This window comes from Chlorocebus sabaeus, chromosome 10 (assembly GCF_047675955.1).
Source record: "Chlorocebus sabaeus isolate Y175 chromosome 10, mChlSab1.0.hap1, whole genome shotgun sequence".
NCBI lineage: Eukaryota > Metazoa > Chordata > Mammalia > Primates > Cercopithecidae > Chlorocebus > Chlorocebus sabaeus.
Window position 1 is genome coordinate 4583518 of NC_132913.1, and position 19016 is coordinate 4602533.

General features: G+C 41.1%; 1 protein-coding gene across 1 annotated transcript; it reads left to right on the plus strand.

Annotated features, from left to right (window-relative positions):
* Nucleotides 1-338: 338 nt before the first annotated feature.
* On the plus strand, nucleotides 339-605 carry LOC119620584 (small ribosomal subunit protein uS14-like). The gene has a single exon (XM_073020260.1). It carries the CDS (start codon nucleotides 339-341, stop codon nucleotides 507-509), a length of 171 nt encoding a protein of 56 aa, XP_072876361.1. The 3' UTR covers nucleotides 510-605.
* The last annotated feature ends 18411 nt before the right edge of the window (nucleotides 606-19016 follow it).

Genomic DNA, 19016 nt, shown 5'->3' on the forward strand with positions numbered 1-19016 from the left:
CAATTGGAGTTAAATTAAATTAGTAGGTCTTCAGATGCTTGACATTGGCTATACTAGAACTCTATTAAATTACTATAGACCTGTTCTTCAAAAGAACCTGTTAACTCGGATGTCAGTAAAATGGTGAAATAGATAGCCATAAGCATTTGTATCCTCATAGAAACATTGAAAAACAAGCAAACCTGGTCAGAACCAACTTTGTCAGAACTTTGGAAAAACAGTAAAAAATTCCCAGCAACAAAATTAATGCTAAATTTAAAAAAAGGCAATTAAAAAACTGCTCCTGGCACTCAAGAAAATATCCATTGCTTTTACCTCATTGCCCTCCTGAAAGCAAGATGGGTCACCAGCAGCTGTACTGGAGCCACCCGCGAAAATTCGACCAGGGTTCTTGCTCTTGTCCCGTCTGTTCAAACCTGCACGGTCTGATCCAGAAATATGGCCTCAATATGTGCTGCCAGTGTTTCCGTCAGTACACAAAGGATATCGGTTTCATTAAGTTGGACTAAATGATCTTCCTTCAAAGGATTATCTAAGGCATCTACTCAATGAAAAACCATGATAGTTCTTTGTACATAAAATAAACATTTGAAAAAAAAAAAGAAAAATAAAATATCCATCAAAACACAAGTTGATCATAAGCTAAGGAGCAGAGATTTTAGTGACCACACATGAAAATAAATACTCTTTGCAAAAATCATTTGCAAAAGTCATTAAAAGGATGACTACAGACTTCAACAATTAAGAAAAAACAGTAAACCCTGAGGAAGAAAGAGGATCTCATTTCCAGAGCTATCATACTATAATATTCAAATATTCAGCTTTCTGCAAAAGAAATCACAAGGTATGCAAAGAAATAGGAAAGTATGGTTTATTCAAAAGAATAAAATAAATTAAAAGAAACCATTTCTGAGGAAGACCAGACATTCAACATACTTGGCAAAGGTTTTAAATAACTGGCTTAAACAGACTCAGACAACAACAACAACAATGACAACAACAAAAAAAATGAACAAAGAATAAAGGAAATAAATAAATGAAATATTAAAACTTAGAATATCTAAAAAGACATTATTAAAAAGAACCAATCAGATATTCTGAACGTAAAAAGTACAATAACTAAAATTAAAAATAATCTAGAAGTGTTCAACAGCAGATTTTAGTAGACAGACACAGGTATCAGTGAACTTGAAGATAGAATAATTGAAGATATCAAGTATGAGGAGAATAAAAGAATGAAGAAACATGAACAGAACCTAAGGAATATGTGGAACACCAACAGTCATGTGTGTGTGTATATATATATATATTTTACCGAAGTCCTAGAAAGAGATGACAAAAATAAAGGAGCAGAAAGGATATTTAAAGAAACAATGGCCAAAAACTTCCCAAGTCTGCTGAAAGACATGCATCTATATGTTATAAAAGCTTAAAAACTGCAAGGCAAACTTGTAGTAGGAAAACTCCAAGGGACTCACACTGAGACATGTTATAATCAAACTGTTGAAAGTCAGAGTCTTGAAAGCAGCAGGAGAGAAATGACTTATCCTATGCAAGGAATCGTCAACAAAATTAACATCTAATTTCTCATCAGAAACCATGGATACCAAAGGGAGTGGAATGATATATTCAAAGTGCTGAAAGAAAAAAAAATCTGTCAATTGAGAATTCTAAATACAGCAAAACTTTCCATAAACAACAAGAGAGAAATTAAGACTTTCCCAGATAAAAAGATAAAGCTGAAGTGTTTTTTTTTTTTTTTTTTTTTTTACCACTAGGCCTGTCCTACAAAATAAGCCAAGGGGATTCCTATGGATTGAAAAGAAAGGACACTAGGCATTCATCAAAAATGCATATAGGGCTGGGCGTGGTGGCTCATTCCTGTAATCCCGGCACTTTGGGAGGCCAAGGCCGGCAGATCACCCAAGGTCAGGAGTTCGAGACCAGCCTGACCAACATGAAGAAACCCCATCACTACTAAAAATGCAAACTTAGCCAGGCATGGTGGCACATGCCTGTAATCCCAGCTACTTGGGAGGTTGAGGCAGGAGAATTGCTTGAACCTGGGAGGTAGAGGTTGCAGTGAGCCGAGATCATGCCATTGCACTCCAGCCTGGGCAACAAGAGGGAAACTCTGTTTAAAAACAAACAAACAAACAAACTAGATATGCATATAAAGAGATAAAGATCTCCAGTAAAGATAAATACACAGGCAAATATAAAAGCCACTATTTCCATATTATTCGTTTGTAAATCCACTTTTCAGTTCCTATATGCTTTAAAACACAAATGCATAGAAACTAATTAAAAATCTACATTCTTGGGCACATAATATATAAATGTAATTTGTGACAACGACATGTATAGGAGGAGAGTATTTGTATGCTATTAAAGTTAAGTTGCTATAAATTCAACTAGACTGTTACAAATTTAGGTTGTTAAGTATAGTCATAATGGAAATCACAAAGAAAATATTTAAAAATCACACAGAAGGAAATAAGAATAGATTCAAAACATTTCACAAAAAAATCAACCAAACACAAAATAAACAGTAATATAGAAAATGAGAGGCAAAAAATACATGAGACATACAGAAAACAAATAGAAAATGGTGGAAGTAAGTCCTTCCTTTTTTTTTTCTTTGAGATGGAGTCTCACTTTATCACCCGGGCTGGAATGCAGTGGTGTGATCTCAGCTCACTGCAACCTCCACCACCCAGGTTCAAGTAATTCTCCTGCCTCAGTCCCGAGTAGCTGGGATTATAGGCATGTGCCACTGAGCCTGGCTAGTTTTTGTGTTTTTTAATAGACATGGGGTTTCACCATGTTGGTCAGGCTGGACTCAAACTCCTGACCTCATGATCTGCCCACCTTGGCCTCCTGAAATGCTGGGATTACAGGCATGAACCACCATGCCCAGCCGAAGTAAGTCCTTCCTAATCATCAGTGACTTTAATTTTAAATGGATTAAACTATCCAGTCAAAAGAGATTGTCAGGGTAGTTTGAAAAACATGATCTAGCTATATGCTATCTACAAGAGATTCACTTTAGTTCTAAAGACATAAGTAGGCTGAAAATGAAAAGATGGAAAAAGATATTTTATTCAAATAGTAACCCAAAGAGAGGTGGATGTCTATATTAATATTAGGCAAAATAGGCTTAAAGTCAGAAACTTCTACAAGAGACAAAAAAGAGTATTATATATCAACAAAAGGCAAAATTCATTAAAGAGCCTAACAATTATAAACATATATGAACCAAACAAAAAAGCCCCAAAATATAGGAAGTAAACACTGACAGACTCAAAGGGATAAATAGATTGTTCTAAAATGAGAGTTGGAAACTTCTACTATTTTCAATTGTGGATAGAACATCTAGGCAGAAGAGCAGTAGGAAAACAGAGGGCTTGAACAACATAATAAGCTAATTAGACCTACAGATAAATATAGAACCTTCCACTTCCAAACAGAAGAATATACATTCATCTCAAGTGTGCATGGAACATTTTCCAGAAGAGACCATATGTAAGGCCACAAAATAGTCTCAACAAATTTTAAAAAATTAAAACCACACAAAGTGTCTTTTCAGACAACAATGGCATAAAGATAGAAATCATTAACAGAAGGAATATTGGAAACTTCATAGACATGTGGAAATTGAACAATACACTTTTAAGTAACCAGTGGATCAAATAATAAATCACTGAGAAAATTAAAACATACTTAGAGATACATGCAAAGAAAAACAAAACACACAAAAATTATGGGATGCATCAAAAGCAGTACTCAGAGGGAAACTTACAGCCATAAATTCCCATTAAAAAAGAAGAAAAATCTCAAATCCATAACCCAAACAAAAGAAAACAAAGCATACAAAAATTATGGGATGCAGCAAAAGCAGCGCTCAGAGGAAACTTCCCATTAATAAAGAAGGAAGATAAAAAATCCATAACCTAACTTTACACTTTGAGGGACTAGAAAAACAAACTAAAATCAAAGCTAGCAGAAGAAAAGAAATATTGAATATTCAAGCACAGATTATAGAAATAGGGAATAGGCTGGGTGGGGTGGCTCACTCCTGTAATCCCAGCACTTTGGGAGGTCAAGGCGGGTGGATCACTTGAGGCCAGGAATTCAAGACCAGCCTGGCCAACATGGTGAAACCCCATCTCTACTTAAAGAGAGAGTGAGAGAGAGAGAGAATAAAAGGCAATATAAATGATCAATGAAATCAACTGTTGGTTCTTTGAAAGAACAATAGAACAACAAACCTCTAGCAAGATGAGAGAGGCGGGAGGGAGAGAGGAGAGGGAGACAGAGAGAGAGAGAGAGACAGAGAGAGAGAGAGCAAGAGAGAGAGGACACCACTAACATAGAAAATGAGAGTGGGGACATTATTACTGACCTTAATAAAAAAGAAATAAAAGAGTACTATGCACGACTGTATACAAATTAGATAACTTAGCTGAAAGGGAAAAATTCCTAGAAAGACACAAAATTACAAAATCTGACTCAAGAAAAAATTTAAATTCTGGACAGACTTATAACAAGAGTTTGAATAGGTAATAAAAAACCTCCCAACCAAGAAATCCTAGGACCTGTTGGCTTCACTTGTGAGTTCTACCAAAGAGGAATGAGTTAATACCAATCATTTGAAAATGCTTCCAAAACATAGATGAGGAGGTAGCACTTCCTACTTGATTCTATGAAAACAGCATTACCCTGACACTAAAGTCAAATAAAGACATCAAATGACATGAAAGTTATAGACCAATATACACTATTAATATAAATGAAAAAGCATAAATAAAATAATAACAAAGTGAACCTAACAGCATATTAAAAGGATTATACACCATGCATAGGTGGGATTTATCCGAGGAATGCAAGGGTGGTTCAACATAAGAAAAATGATCAGTGTAATACATCATATGGACAGCAAAAAGGAAAAAAAAATGCATGACTATCTCAGTTCATATAGAAAAGTAATCTGAGAAAATCCAGTATCCTTTCACTATAAAAACACTCAGAAAACTAAGAAGAGAAGAAAATTTGTTAATATTTTAAATGACATTTATTAAAAACCCATGGATAGCATCATACTCAATGGTGAAAGACTAAAAGCTTTCTCTGTAAGATCAGAAACAAGATAAAGATGCTCACTTTTACCACTGCTATTTAGCATTATACTGGAAGTTCTAGCCAGATAATTAGACAAGAAAAAGAAATAAAATACATTCAACTTGGGAAGTAAGAAGTAAAACTGTTTCTATTCACAGCTAATATGGTCATATGAGTAGAAAACACATAAATATCTAGGCATAAGCTCAACCCACAAGGATCACTTGTTTCTGTCCACCAGCAATAAACAATTCAAAAAGGAATTGAGGAAACAATTTTATATAAAATAGCATCTAAAAGAATAAAATACTTAGGAATAAATTCAACCAAGGAAGTGAAAAACATGTACACTGAAAATTATGAAACATAGCTTAAAGAAATTAAAGAAGATCTAAATAAATGGAAAGACATTCCATGTTCATGGATAGAAAGACAATATTGTTAAGATATCAGTACTCTTAAAAGCAATCTACAAATTCAATGCAAGCTCTATCAAAATCAAACAGACTTTTTGTTTTTGTTGTTACAGAAATGAAAAAAACCATGCCTCAAATTCATATGGAATTGCATGGGACTCTGCATAGCCAAAACAAACTTGCAAAAGAAGAGTAAAGTTACAGGTTTCACACTTCTCAATTTCAAAACTTAATACAAAGCTACAGTAACCAAAACAATGTGGCATTTGCATAAGAATAGACATAATAGGCTGGGTGTGGTGGCTCATGCCTGTAATCCCAGCACTTTGGGAGGCCAAGGAGGGTGGATAACCTGAGATCAGGAGTTCGAGACCAGCCTGTCCAACATAGCAAAACCCTGTCTCTACTAAACACAGAAAAAAATTAGCCAGTCATGGTAGTGGGTGCTTGTAATCCCAGTTACTTGGGAGGCTGAGGCAGGAGAATTGCTTGAACCTGGGAGGCAGAGGTTGCAGTGAGCCAAGATCACGCCACTGCACTCTAGCCTGGGCAAGAAAAGCAAGACTCCATTTCAAAAAAAGGAAAAAAGAAAGAAAGAAAAAAAGACATAATAGACTAGTGGAATATAATTTAGAGCCCAGAAATAAACTCATACATCTATGGGCAATTGAATTTTGATAAGTGGCAAGTCTCATCAATGAGAACAGAATAGTTTCTTAAACAAATAGTATTGGTATAATTAGATTTCAAAATGCAGAGTAATTAAGTTGGACTTCTACTTCCATATACAAATATACTCCACCATAGAGAAAAAATAACAAAATTATATTAACAATCTAAATCTAAGTGCTCAAGTCCTTAAAAGAAAACATAGGGATAGATCTTCATGACTGTGTAATTGGCAAGGAATTCTTAGAACACCAAAAGCATGAACAACAAAAGATAAAGTGGATAAATTAGTTTTCATCAAAATTAAAAACTTGTTCACCAAAGGATATTATCAATAAAGTAAAATGACAAACTACACAATGAGAGAGAATATTTTCAAATCATACATCTGATAACCGTTTTTAAGGAAAAAATTATGTATGACACTCTTAAAGGTGGAAATGCAGACTTTATTCAAGGGTGCCATGGAGATAAGTACAGGGAGTTCTGCCACAGGGTCTTGCGGTGGGAGAGACAGACTGGATTCAATTCTGACTCCAGCAAAGACAAGTGAGAATTTATAACCAAGGAGCAGGGTTGAGGTCAGTGGATGGAAAACGACTGAGAGGAAATATCAAGTATATGGGGCTTCTGGTTAAACTGACTTAGCAGGATCTTTTTCTCAAACTAGATTCCACAAGGACAGAGAGGGAGCACAAGGTCAGGCTTAGTCAGAAAGGACTTAGGAACCTGATTAAAGTTTTGGTCAAAGGAGAAAATTTTTGTCAGAGTTTACTATTCAGAATTTATAAAAACCTGTTACAACTTAACAGCAGATACATGAATGACCAATAAGCACAAAACAAAGATGCTCAACATCATTAGTCATTAGAAAATTGCATGTCAAAACTACTTCTCACCCACTAGCATGGCTATGATGTTAAAAAAAAAAAAAAAAGGAAAATAACAAATGTTACTGAATACATGGAGAAATGGGAGCCCTTGCTCATTCTTGGTAGGAATGTAAAATGATGAAGCCTCTGTGGATATTTGGTGATTCCTCAAAAAGCTAAACATAGAATTACTCTATGACTCAGCAATTCTGCTCCAAGATATATACCCTGAAGAAATGAAAACAGAAACTCAGATCTTATACCCCAATTTTCTTTTCCTTTTCTTTTTTTTTTGAGACGGAATTTCACTCTTGTTGCCCAGGCTGGAGTGCAATGGTGCAATCTCAGCTCACTGTGACCTCTGCCTCCTGGGTTCAAGTGATTCTCCCGTGGGTTCAAGTGATTCTCCTGCCTCAGCCTCCCAAGTAGCTGGGATTACAGGTATGCACCACCATGCTCGGCTAATTTTGTATTTTTAGTAGAGATGGAGTTTCTCCATGTTGGTTAGGCTGGTCTCGAACTCTCAACCTAAGCTGATCTGCCTGCCTTGGCCTCCTAAAGTGCTGGGATTACAGATGTGAGCCACCATGCCCTGCTTATACCCCAATTTTCATTGCATCACTACTCTCAATAGGCAAAAAATATGGAAACAACCTAAATGTCCATCAAGAGATGAATGTATAAGCTAAGTGTGTTATCTACGTCGAATATTATTTACTCATAAAAAGGAACAAAGTTCTGATACATGTCACAATGCGGATGAAACCTTGAAAACATGCTAAGGGAAATAAGTCAGATGCAAAAGGACACATATTGTCAGGTGACTCCACTTATATGAAATATCTTGAATAGGTAAATTCATGGGAACGTAAAGTAGCTTAGAGGTTACCAGAGGCAGGGGGTCGGTGAGAATGGAGAGTTACTGCTTCATGGTTAAAAAGTTTCTTTTGGACAGGGGAGCGGGGGTGTGTGTGATAAAAAGTTTTAGAAATATAGCCTGGGCATGGTGGCTCACACCTGTAATCCCAGCATTTTCAGAGGCTGAGGCAGATGGATCACCGGAGATCAGGAGTTAGAGACCAGCCTGGCCAACATGGTGAAACCCGTCTCTACTAAAAACACAAAAATTAGCTAGGATGGTAGTACGCGCCTGTAATCCCAGCTATTCAGAAGGCTGAAACAGGAGAATTGCTTGAACCAGGGAGGCAGAGGTTGCAGTGAGCCAAGATTACGCCTCTGCATTGCAGCTTGGATGATGGAGTGAGACTTGGTCTCTAAATAATAAACAAATAAATAAAATAAACGTTAATGTTTGCACGACATTGTGCATGTAATTAATGCCACCAAATCGTACAATTAACAATGGTGAAAATGGTCAATGTTACGTTATATATATTTTACCACAATTCGTAACATTTAAACATTTTTTAAAAAAAGTTCTGTCCTGAGTGCTGCTGGCTGCTTCTCCAGCATATAGTCAGTCCATCACTCCTGCCCAGAACATTTTCTATTTGGTTCAGGAATGTAACCCTCCTGAGTGTATTCGGTAAACAGCACACAGGGCTGGACCCAGGTAAAGCGCCGTCCAATCATGATTGTCCTATCCCTTGCCTATGACTGGCCTAAAAAGCCAAGTTAAAGCCCATCAAGGCACAGGATTTGTTGTGGTCTGTTATTGGTCCAGGAGTGGTCACAAAGCCTAAGTAGCCCAGTTAGACTGAAAGGAAAAATGTTTGTTGTTAAAAGTTCATTTTTTCCTCCCCTTTCCTTCCGATGAACACGGGAAGGGGTACATTTCCTGACTCAATGCTTCCTAATGGATACACGCACGGGGGTGGGGGTGGAGTAGTCCAATAAGAGTGAATAATCTCGTCCCTTCTCTTCCTCTGCTGCCCACTGTCCGTGTTGTGAAAGCAACCCTGGATTTGACCTGTGGGTTCCTTTATATGCCCTACTCTGCCCAAACCAGGGGAAGGCTTAACTCGAGGCTTCTGTCAGGGAGCTCCCTCTTGCCCTCCATCCCTGAGACTGGGACCCGTTGCTGCTGTCGAAGGCGAGTACCTCCTACCTGGAGCCTTGGGCTTTTTCCCAGCATAGCTTCAAGCCAGTGTCCTTGAAAAGTAAGTCACAGGTGCTTCCTGACTTTGGGGAACTTGCCTGCTCATTTTTTATGACACGGAAGAATGCAGAGGGAGAAAACAGAGGGGTACCAGCTCTGTTGTTCTTACAACCTCATTTCCTAAGTACCAGAAGATAGGCCTCTGTTGAGCTTCCTGCTGTGTGATTGATTCTCAGTGACTCATTCCCCAGTGGGTCCCTCTTTCAGGAGACAGGCCGGCAGGGGGGTCTGTCTGGGTGTGCTTATCCGCAGATTTGTTTGATTCTTCTTTTGTTCTGTCTTCTCGGTGGAGGAAATGGCAAGGGGGCTCACACCTTTTCTGTCTGTCTCAGCACCTCTTAGTCCACTGATGTTCTAGTGAGCAATGGAATCGCCACTGGTTACTCTCACCCTGTCATCAATGGCTTCCCAGAGGAAAGGGGGTCCTATCCAATAAGTGATGCAGGGACAACTGGGTAATCACATGAAAAAAAAAAATTAAAATGAATTCCAGATGAATGAGAGTGTTAAAACAGGAGAAAAAATACAACCATGAAATTACACACAGAAACTACGCAATATACTTGAACACTCTGGCAAAATGGACACATTTTTTGAAGATTAGAAAGTGTTATAATAGAGGGAAGAAGAAATAGAAAATGCTAACATTCCAATAGACAATAAATAAATAGAAAGGATAGTTTAATCTTTCTCCCCCACCAAAAAGACCCGAATCCAGATAATGTGTGAGCTCTACTAAACTATCAATAAAGAGGTATTTCTTATCTTATTCTAGCTATTCCAAGAAGCAGAAAAGGATATCAAATTGCTCAGCTCATAGTTTAACCAGTATTCCAACACTGTATAGGAATAGAAGAAAATCATAGGCTCTTTTCACCTTTCAAAATAGAGATAAAAACAATAACTACACCAGGTGTGGCGGCTCACGCCTGTAATCCCAGCACTGTGGGAGGCCAAGGCAGGCGGATCACCTGAGGTCGGGAGTTCAAGACCAGCCTGACCAACATGGAGAAACCCCATCTCTACTAAAAATACAAAATTAGCCAGGCGTGGTGGGACATGCCTGAATCCCAGCTACACAGGAGACTGAGGGAGGAGAATCGCTTGAACCTGGAAGGTGGAGGTTGCAGTGAGCCAAGATCACACCATTGCACTCCAGCCTAGGCAACAATAATAAAAAATAATAATCATAAAAATAATAATCATAATAATGACAATAACTAAATGCAACAAGCATTAACAAGTTCATTTATCATGCCCAAAGAAGGTTTATCTCAAGAGGATAAGGATGTTCCAACATTTAAAAAAATCAATAAAATTATGTCAATATATGCAGAATAAAATGGGTAAAGTTCAATGCCTCATTATTTTCTAATTAAAAATGTATTGATGAGTAATATACTTAACAGAAAAATATACAAATCCTAAGTGTAGAGCTTAATTAGTCCTCATAACCCGGACGCACGCAGGCACCCATCCCCTATAACCCTAAATATCACCCTGTATCCTCTCTAGTCACCAACCCTTACCTCTGACAAGGGCAGCCACTGTCTTGATTTCAAATCAGCAGAGCAAAGATTTATTATTCAATAAATGGTACTGGGACAATTGAGTAGCCATGTGAAAAAAAAATGAAGTTGACCTCATAGATCGGTTTAGTCTGTCTGTACTTTATATAAACAGAGTCAGACCGTGTGCTCACTTTGTGTCCGACTTCTTCCTTGCGACATTAGATCCATCCGCATCATCCACGTTTTGTTGGCAGTAGTTTAGTTCGCCCATTCTTATTGCAGGGTAGTATTTCATTCTGAGAGTACAAGGCATTTCATTTACCCATTTGGACAATTTGATGATGCGGGTTGTTTTCAGTGTGGGACTATTAAGAATGATGCTACTATTAATATTTTTGTACATGTTTGTTGTATGCATTCTGCTGTGTGTACCCAGGAGTGGAACTGTGGTTGCAGCAGATGCACAGATTTGGCTTTTATACAGGCTGCCAAGCAGTTTTCCAAAGTTACTGCTTTTTTTTTAGAAGGAGTCTGGCTCTGTTGCCCAGGCTGGAGTGCAGTGGCACCATCTTGGTTCACTGCAACCTCTGCCTCCTGGGTTCAAGTGATTCTCCTGTCTCAGCCTCTTGAGTAGCTGGGATTACAGGTGCCAGCCACCACGCCTGGCTAATTTTAGTATTTTTAGCAGAGATGGGGTTCCGCCATGTTGGCCAGGTTGGTCTCAAACCCCTGACCTCAGGTGATCCGCCTGCCTTGGCCTCCCAAAATGCTGGGATTATAGGCGTGAGCCACTGTGCTTGGCTAAAGTGATTGTCTTAAGTCAAAAACAAGGGTGTGAAGCAGACCTGGAGAAGAGCATTGACATACACGGGATTTATTAAGGGTGTGCCTTCAGGAAATGGGCAAGGTAGTGGACAAGCAGGACAGACAAAAGGAAGAATCTAAGTAAGGGTATGATTTAAGGCAAAGTCCCGTGGAGGAGAGCATTGTAGATCTCACAGGAGAACTTGGGAATGTAAATCATGCCTCGGAGTTGTCCAGCTGGGGCAACGTTGCTAGGCTTTCTTACCTCTTCTCCTGCCAGTCACTGGTGGAGGGCTGCCCATGGCGGGTGTACACTCATGCATTGCTGGCTTCCTGCCCGTGTGTGCAAAGCAGTCCTAGATGCATGAAGCCCATCCTTTGAAAAAGAGTTGCTCCTGTGGGAAGCTGGGGTTAAGAGCACCATGAAACTGGGGCTGAAAAGGGGTTGAAGATTCTGGGTGAGAACTGCTGTGGACGGAGTGATTTTGCCCCTCACAATTCATGTGTTGAAACCTTATCTTCCAACGTGATGGTATTAAGTAAGAAGTGGTACCTTTGGGCGGTCATAAAAATTAGATGAGGTCATGAGGGTGGAGTCCCATGAATGCAATTAGTGCCCTTCTAAGAGTTCCAAGAGTGCTTGCCTCCCCTCTCTGCCATGAGAGGACACAGCGAGAAGACGATCTCCTATGTACCAGGAAGTGGGTCCTCAACAGGCACCACCTGAGTCTTGGGCTTCCAGCCTCCAAGACTGGGAGAAATAAGTGTTTGTTGTTTAAGTCACCCAATGTTGGTATTTTGTTACAGCAGCTAGAGCTGACGAAGACAATAATTGACTGTGTGTGCCCCAGTGGTTGTGTCAATTCATACCCCAAAAGCCGTTGTTCCCTTCCTTATCCACACTTGATGTGTCAGTGAGTCTTTTTCAATGTGGCCATTCTGGTGGTTCAACACCATTTAGCTGTGCAAAACATTTTAGCAAAGTAAGACTAGAAAGGGACTTCCTTAACTTGACAGAACTTGTAAACCAGAAACCTACAGCAAACATCACACTTAATGCAGAAATTTTTGATGCATTACTTTTAGAATTAAGAAAAACATTACATATGACCTCTTTTGCTGCCAGATTTTACACGATCTTAAAGGTTCTATAAAATAGACAAGAAAAGGAACCAAGATTATAACATTTGGAAAGAGGAGATACAACTCTATTTACAGATGAGTTTATACACAGATAATCACAGAAAATACTTAAATCTAATAAGCACAGTCATTGGACTTGCTAGATTCAAGGTCTATTTACAAAAATCAATAGCATTTATCCACAACATCAATAACCATCCACAAATACAATAGAAAAATAAGAGATCCACCATGGTTATAAAGACTATAAAGTACCTAGAAATTAACAGAGGTTACACAAAATATCAATGGAGATAATTTGTAACACTTAATGGACATAAAAATCTGAGTAAATACTCGTGATTTAATAAGTTAACTTCATAAAGATGTTAATATTCTCTCTATTAATCTGTTGATCCAATACAATTCCAATACAAAGTCTAGGTTGATAGTCTAAGGATTCCAATAGAATTATGTTTAAATTTAAAGAGAAGAATGATCATTTATAAATAGTTGATATTGAGAAAGAAGAGCCAGGAGGGAGGACTTGCTCTACTGTATATAAAGAAGCACTGCAACATCACTACAGTGAAAACATGGTGGCACCTGCACAAAAACAGGCAAACAGACCCATGGAACATAGTAGAAATGGCTCAGGAGGCCAGGCGTGGTGGCTCACACCTCCCAGCAGTTTGGGAGGTTGAGGTGGGCGGGTCACCTGAAGTCAGGCGTTCGAGACCAGCCAGCCTGGCCAACATGGTGAAACCCCATCTCTACTAAAAATACAAAATTTAGCTGGGCGTGGTGGCGCATGCCTGTAATTCCAGCTACTCGGGAGGCTGAGGCAGGAGAATCACTTGAACCTGGGAGGCAGAGGTTGCAGTGAGCCGAGATCATGCCATTGCACTCCAGCCTGGGTGACAGAGTGAGACTCAGTCTCAAATAAATAAATAAATAAATAAAATAAATAGCTAGCTAGCTCAGGAACAAACCCCTGCCTATGACACACTTGATGAAAGACACACATAAATCAATAAGTAGATAGGATCTAGGAAACTGGCTACCTGCCTTTACCCATCTGCAAATGGAGAATCCAGCTGCATTAAAGACCTAAATGAGAACAGTAAAGCTTTGAAGGTAACAGAAGAAATAATGGGAGAATAAGGATGACTAATGGGGTAGGAAACAACATCCTGAAAACACACAATCTGTTCACAGACAATGATATACAAATGCCTCCTAAACTTAAAGACTTTGAACTTCACTCATGTTGAGAGAAAATCAAATTAAAATTAAAACGAATAGTTTTTTTTTCTTACCTGACAGATTGGCAAAAATGCCAAAGTTCATTAAGGGTTAAGTTGTAGGCAACAGAATCCAACTAGCTGGGCTAAGCACAGGTATTTCTAATACAGGGAATTAGGTGCTTACAGCTGGGACCAGGCCCAGTGGCTCACACCTGTAATCCTAACACTTGGGAAGCTGTGGTGGGAAGATCACTTGAGCCCAGGAGTTCAAGACTAGCCTGGGCAACATAGCAAGACCTCGTATCTACAAAAAAATTAAAAAAATAGCTACATGTAGTAGTGCAAACCTGTAGTCCCAGCTATTTGGGGGGCTGAGGTGGGAGGATTGCATGAGCCAGGGAGGTCAAAGCCGTAGTGAGCTGTGATTATGATAGGGAAGTGCTGGGAAGGGAAGAGGGTGGTCCCTTTAAATGATCTGGAAGTGGGGAGGGGAAGTGCTGGGTAGGGTAGGGTGTGGTCCCTGGCTAGGGCTCCACTCCCACAGACCTGGGTGAGGGCAGACATTTTTGTTTTCCTGCCCAAATGTTGCATTTCTCAAGACCTCCCCTGACCTGACACACCCCCACCCTGTGCCTATAAAAACCAAAGACCCTACCAAAGCAGAGGCAGAAGCGGCTGGCCGTCGTGAGGAGCACATCAGCGGAGGAACACACTGGCGGCTGGACGTGGAGAGGCACGCACAGGCTTAGGAGCACACCTGCAACCTGGCAGGCCATTGGCTGGCGGAGTGGCACAGAGTTTGGCTTGGAGTTTGGCCAGGGGAGGTTGGAGGATAGCCTGACTCCGGGGGAAAACCTTCCCACTTCATCCCCTTCTGGCTTCCCCGATCTACTACTTCCACTCAAGAAAACCTGGCACTCATTCTGATTCTTCTGGTCCACCAAGGCAATAACCCAGAGATACAGAAAGCTCTCTGTCCTTGCCAAAAGGCGGGGGTCTAGTTGAACTGGTTAACACAAGCTACCTATAGGCGGCAAAACTAAAAGAGCAAAACTAAAAGAGCACCCTGTGACCCACGCCCACTGGGGCTTGGGCTGTAAACATTCACCTCTAGACACTGCCTTGGGGTCGGAACCCTACAACCTGCCTGTATGCTGCCCTAGAGGTTTGAGAGCAGGACAATGAAGAAGCGAGCCACGCCCCCATCGCACGCCCTGCAAGAGGGACAGGGGGACTTTTCCTGTTTCAATTGTGCCACTACACTCCAGTATGGGCAGCAGCGAGACCCTGCCTCAACAAAACAAAAGAACCCAAAAAACAGAATGGTTGATAGGGCCGTAGGAGAAGAACCTCCATCAGTTTCCCAGGAATAACGTTCAGCCCCTAGAATCACTGTGCTGCGTTGAAGAAGTCTGTGGCTATCACTGCAAAGCAATACGGAAACCTGCCACTTTCCTTTCCGGTTGCCAGGTCAGGACCCCACTGAGTGAAAGGACAGGCTGCCACTATAGCTACTGGCCTTAGCACTCCAGCCAGTGAATGCTTTGCCTCTCTTCGCATGGGGTTCAGGTCTCAACCAAAGTCTGTGGCAGTGTGTCTGATCGGTAGAACTTCAACCGTGTCTGGAGCCCTTGCTGTGAGGGTGTCTGGATGGTCCTGTTTTTGATTTTCTAGCCTTGATGGACTAGAAGGGAGTGGGGTGGAGGCTGCAAAGCCAGTGGATGGGCCTGCCATTGCGATGGGCGGATAGCAGACCTCTCCTGCACCACTGGGAAAGGGTGCTGGTGCTGGTTTGCATGGCAGTGGTTGGCCCTGGGGCTGGATATTTGCAAAAGGGTGAGTGTGTGGGTCTTTTGATCACTGTTACGAATGTAGTGCTTTACCATTCTTTGAACATAAATGTGTCTGTGGAAATCTGCCAAAATGCCCTTCTCTCTGTCAGAGACTTGTACTTACTTCTGAGCCTGGAGAGATATAAAGGGTTAGGCAATTTTACGATCACAGAAATAGCCGAGCTGATCCCCATCGCACAGAGACACGCTCCTTATACCTTCTGTCCTGTCCTTATGGGAGAAAATGGCAAAGGTGAAATGAGCCCTGGATGGAGGGTCAAGAGTCCCGGCTTCTAGTCCAGGCCCTGCAGTATTTCCCCAGGGCAAGGACTAACTTTCCCTCCTGGGCCTCCATGAGGCTAGTGTTCTCCTTAGTTTGCAACCACTCAGTCCTCTGGCGAATGGACTTGGAGGGAACTGTATTAAATGAAACGCAAAAGCGAAATTGCTCTGGCTGGGTTGAGGGGAGCCAGGTGTGTGGAGGGGAGCCCTGCCTTCTGCCTCTTTTTGCTTCTGCAGCGGACTTGAAGCAGCTCTGCAGAACTCGGCTTGCAGATCACAGGATCGGCTTCTTTCCAAGGTGCCTTTCAGCCTTAGGTGTTTTGCACTAAGAATCCAAAGGCTGATTCCCGCAGAGGCAGGAAACGACCACTAGCCAGATATGCCAGATTGCCCCACACAGGTGGTGGGTAGGAATTTGCTGTAAGCCCTCGAGCACAGAAACCGTCATTTTGTTTTATTTCTCTAAATTGAACTAGGTCAGGCTGTTTGAGCTGTGTCTCCTCAGTTATCATTGGAGCTCCCTGCTCCCATCTGGAAGCGCCTATGAACATCCCGGACTTGCTGGGGCCAGAGCCAAAGCCAGAGCCAGGGCCAGACAGCTCTCTCAGCAGGCTCCACAGTTCACACTGTGGTTCAGGTCCAGCATCCAGGGCTTGGAGGTGCCCCAGTGCCGGGCTCCTGAGTCTCAGTCCACTGCTGCCTCAGGGCTGCGTTTCTCAGGGTCCTGGCTCTCTGGGGAGACCACAGCCAAATGGAGCACGGGTCTGCCTCTTGCGGAATCCCCCAAACTCCTGGGAGAAAGCTATCCTGCACTACCAATTGTCTGCTTCCGTCCCTCCCACCTCTCTGTCCCCACCTCAGCTTGACCACCTGCTTTAATGGGCCTGGATTTCCCAAAGAAGGCAGGGAACTTTGGGGTGCCTGGACGCTTCAGTTTGTACCCTTAAATTTAAAAGCTGTTCATAACTCTCAAGGGGAGAGAGGAGAGCTTGGAGTATTGGGACTCGCTCTATAAGAAAGAGGGTAACGGGGACGCAGAGGACAATGGGGAGACCCAGGATTGGCACTTTCATCCTTCACAATAGTTCATAGGACAAAAGCTCACTAAGCTATGCTTCTGCCTCTGCTTTTTCTTAAGATTACAAAATAAAGTTTAAAGAATAAAATAAAAATCACCTTCAATTTTACCCCCTGAAAATATCCTACTTGTAAATTTTAATGTGTTTGCTTCCAATTTTTCTCCTAAGTACATTCTTCCGTCATTAAGGTCATACTTTCTATGGTCTGTTTTGAAAACCCTCCTCCGTATTTAAAGTGTATTTTATGCATTTTTACATTCTAAAGTTCCTCTTTCACCATTTAGCGAATGTGCATTGAGTCCTTACAGTGTAGGTGTCAGGGGTTCCATGGAGAGCAGTGGCCGTCACCGTACTGATAGAGGCCTGCAGTCTGTTTGGGGATCCTGGGGAGGAGTCCGGTGGAGGATGGGGAGCTGGGAGTCACTGATACACAGGTGGGTGGGGGATTCTCAAGCTGGAGCCAGTGCCTCCCTGAACTGAATGCAAAGCTTTGTAAGTATGTGTGAGCACGTGAATTTATTTCTGAATAGAAAACTCCCAGCTTTCACAGGACCTTGGCAAGGTCAAACCACTGAGTGATGCGGTGGTGAAGTTGTGGGCGGGGATATGATGGCCCAGGGAGAAGGAGGAAAGACACGCTGGGAACTGGTTGTGGAAAAAGCAATGATGAAGGCAACGGAGAAGGACAGGTGGAAAAGGTAGCAGGAAGACCTTGGCTGCACATCAGCTGGTATGAAAAGGGAATCAAGGAAGTGAAGGAATGGAAGAGTCTCCAAAAAATTCAAACTAAACAACAGGCAAAAACGCACTTCAGTTCCACCTGTTACTTATGCAAAGAGCATGTTTCTCCTCTGGGCATCCTCTCAGCCTTGTGGCTCTGCCTAGAAACCAATACTATTTGCCCAGGGACCAACTAATTCAGTTTCTCACTGGACTTGAGCAAGAAAGGACAGTGACAACTCATAGCTTCCATCCAGATCATATACCCAGAGAGTGTTTTTCCAGGACCCATGATTTTGTAAAAGGCGCTTGTCAAGATGAATGTATGCTTTCCCATAATATTTTTGTGGTTTTCCAAAACAGTGTTCCTTTAGTCATGGTCTGCATTTTTAGTTTGGAATTTGTTTTAAACAATAGGACCTAGTGTTCCTTCTGTCATAGGACCTAGTGTTCCTTCTGTCTTTAGTGTCCCGTTAAGTAGCTCTTTATTTGTCATACAGGTAGTCAATATACAGTCTCACTTTTTCTTTTGAATTTTATGGTACTTTTAGGTTACTCTGGGCCAGCCCAGGCCTAGAACTGAGCTCTAGAAGATCCTAGAGATGTGATGCCATTTTTTTTTAACAGGTTGATAAATGCCTGGATTTAAAATGAGCCTTGGGAAAAGATGCAGAATAAATACTTAATTCAAGTTGGAGCACAGGCATCAAATGTATTTACTCGAACAGTGAAATATTTAAACGCCATGTTGCCAGGTTGCTGGTGTATATGGATGACATACTTACGCATGTCTATTTAAAGAAAGGACCCAAACATTTCAAAGTGATTGTTTACCTGAACCTAGAAGAGTGCAGACAGTTGAACAAAACCACTGCAGGTTTCTGGAAATGTCTCTAAAGATGCATTAAAGCGATGCAGCTCGTAATGTTATTTTAGGGATGACGGTAGGACTGACAGAGAGGGAAATTTGTGCATGATAGGGAAATCTTGAAATAGTCAAGTGGCTCAAATCATTCGTGCTGGAGCTTTGAACTGGTTCAAGATTTACCTTTAATTATTAACCTTCTTTAATATTTCAGAATGTCTGTAATAAAAGAGGCATGTTGCATTTAATTTATAGTTATACAGTCAGAGATTGTTCGACCTGAAATGGATGTAGATCATCTTGGGTGACTAGAGATTCGCAAGCTTTTATATTCTCCAGCATACCCCAGAGATGCCG

Excerpts from the sequence above, each read along its gene's own strand:
- LOC119620584 (XM_073020260.1), top strand. The coding sequence starts at position 339 with ATGGGTCACCAGCAGCTGTACTGGAGCCACCCGCGAAAATTCGACCAG.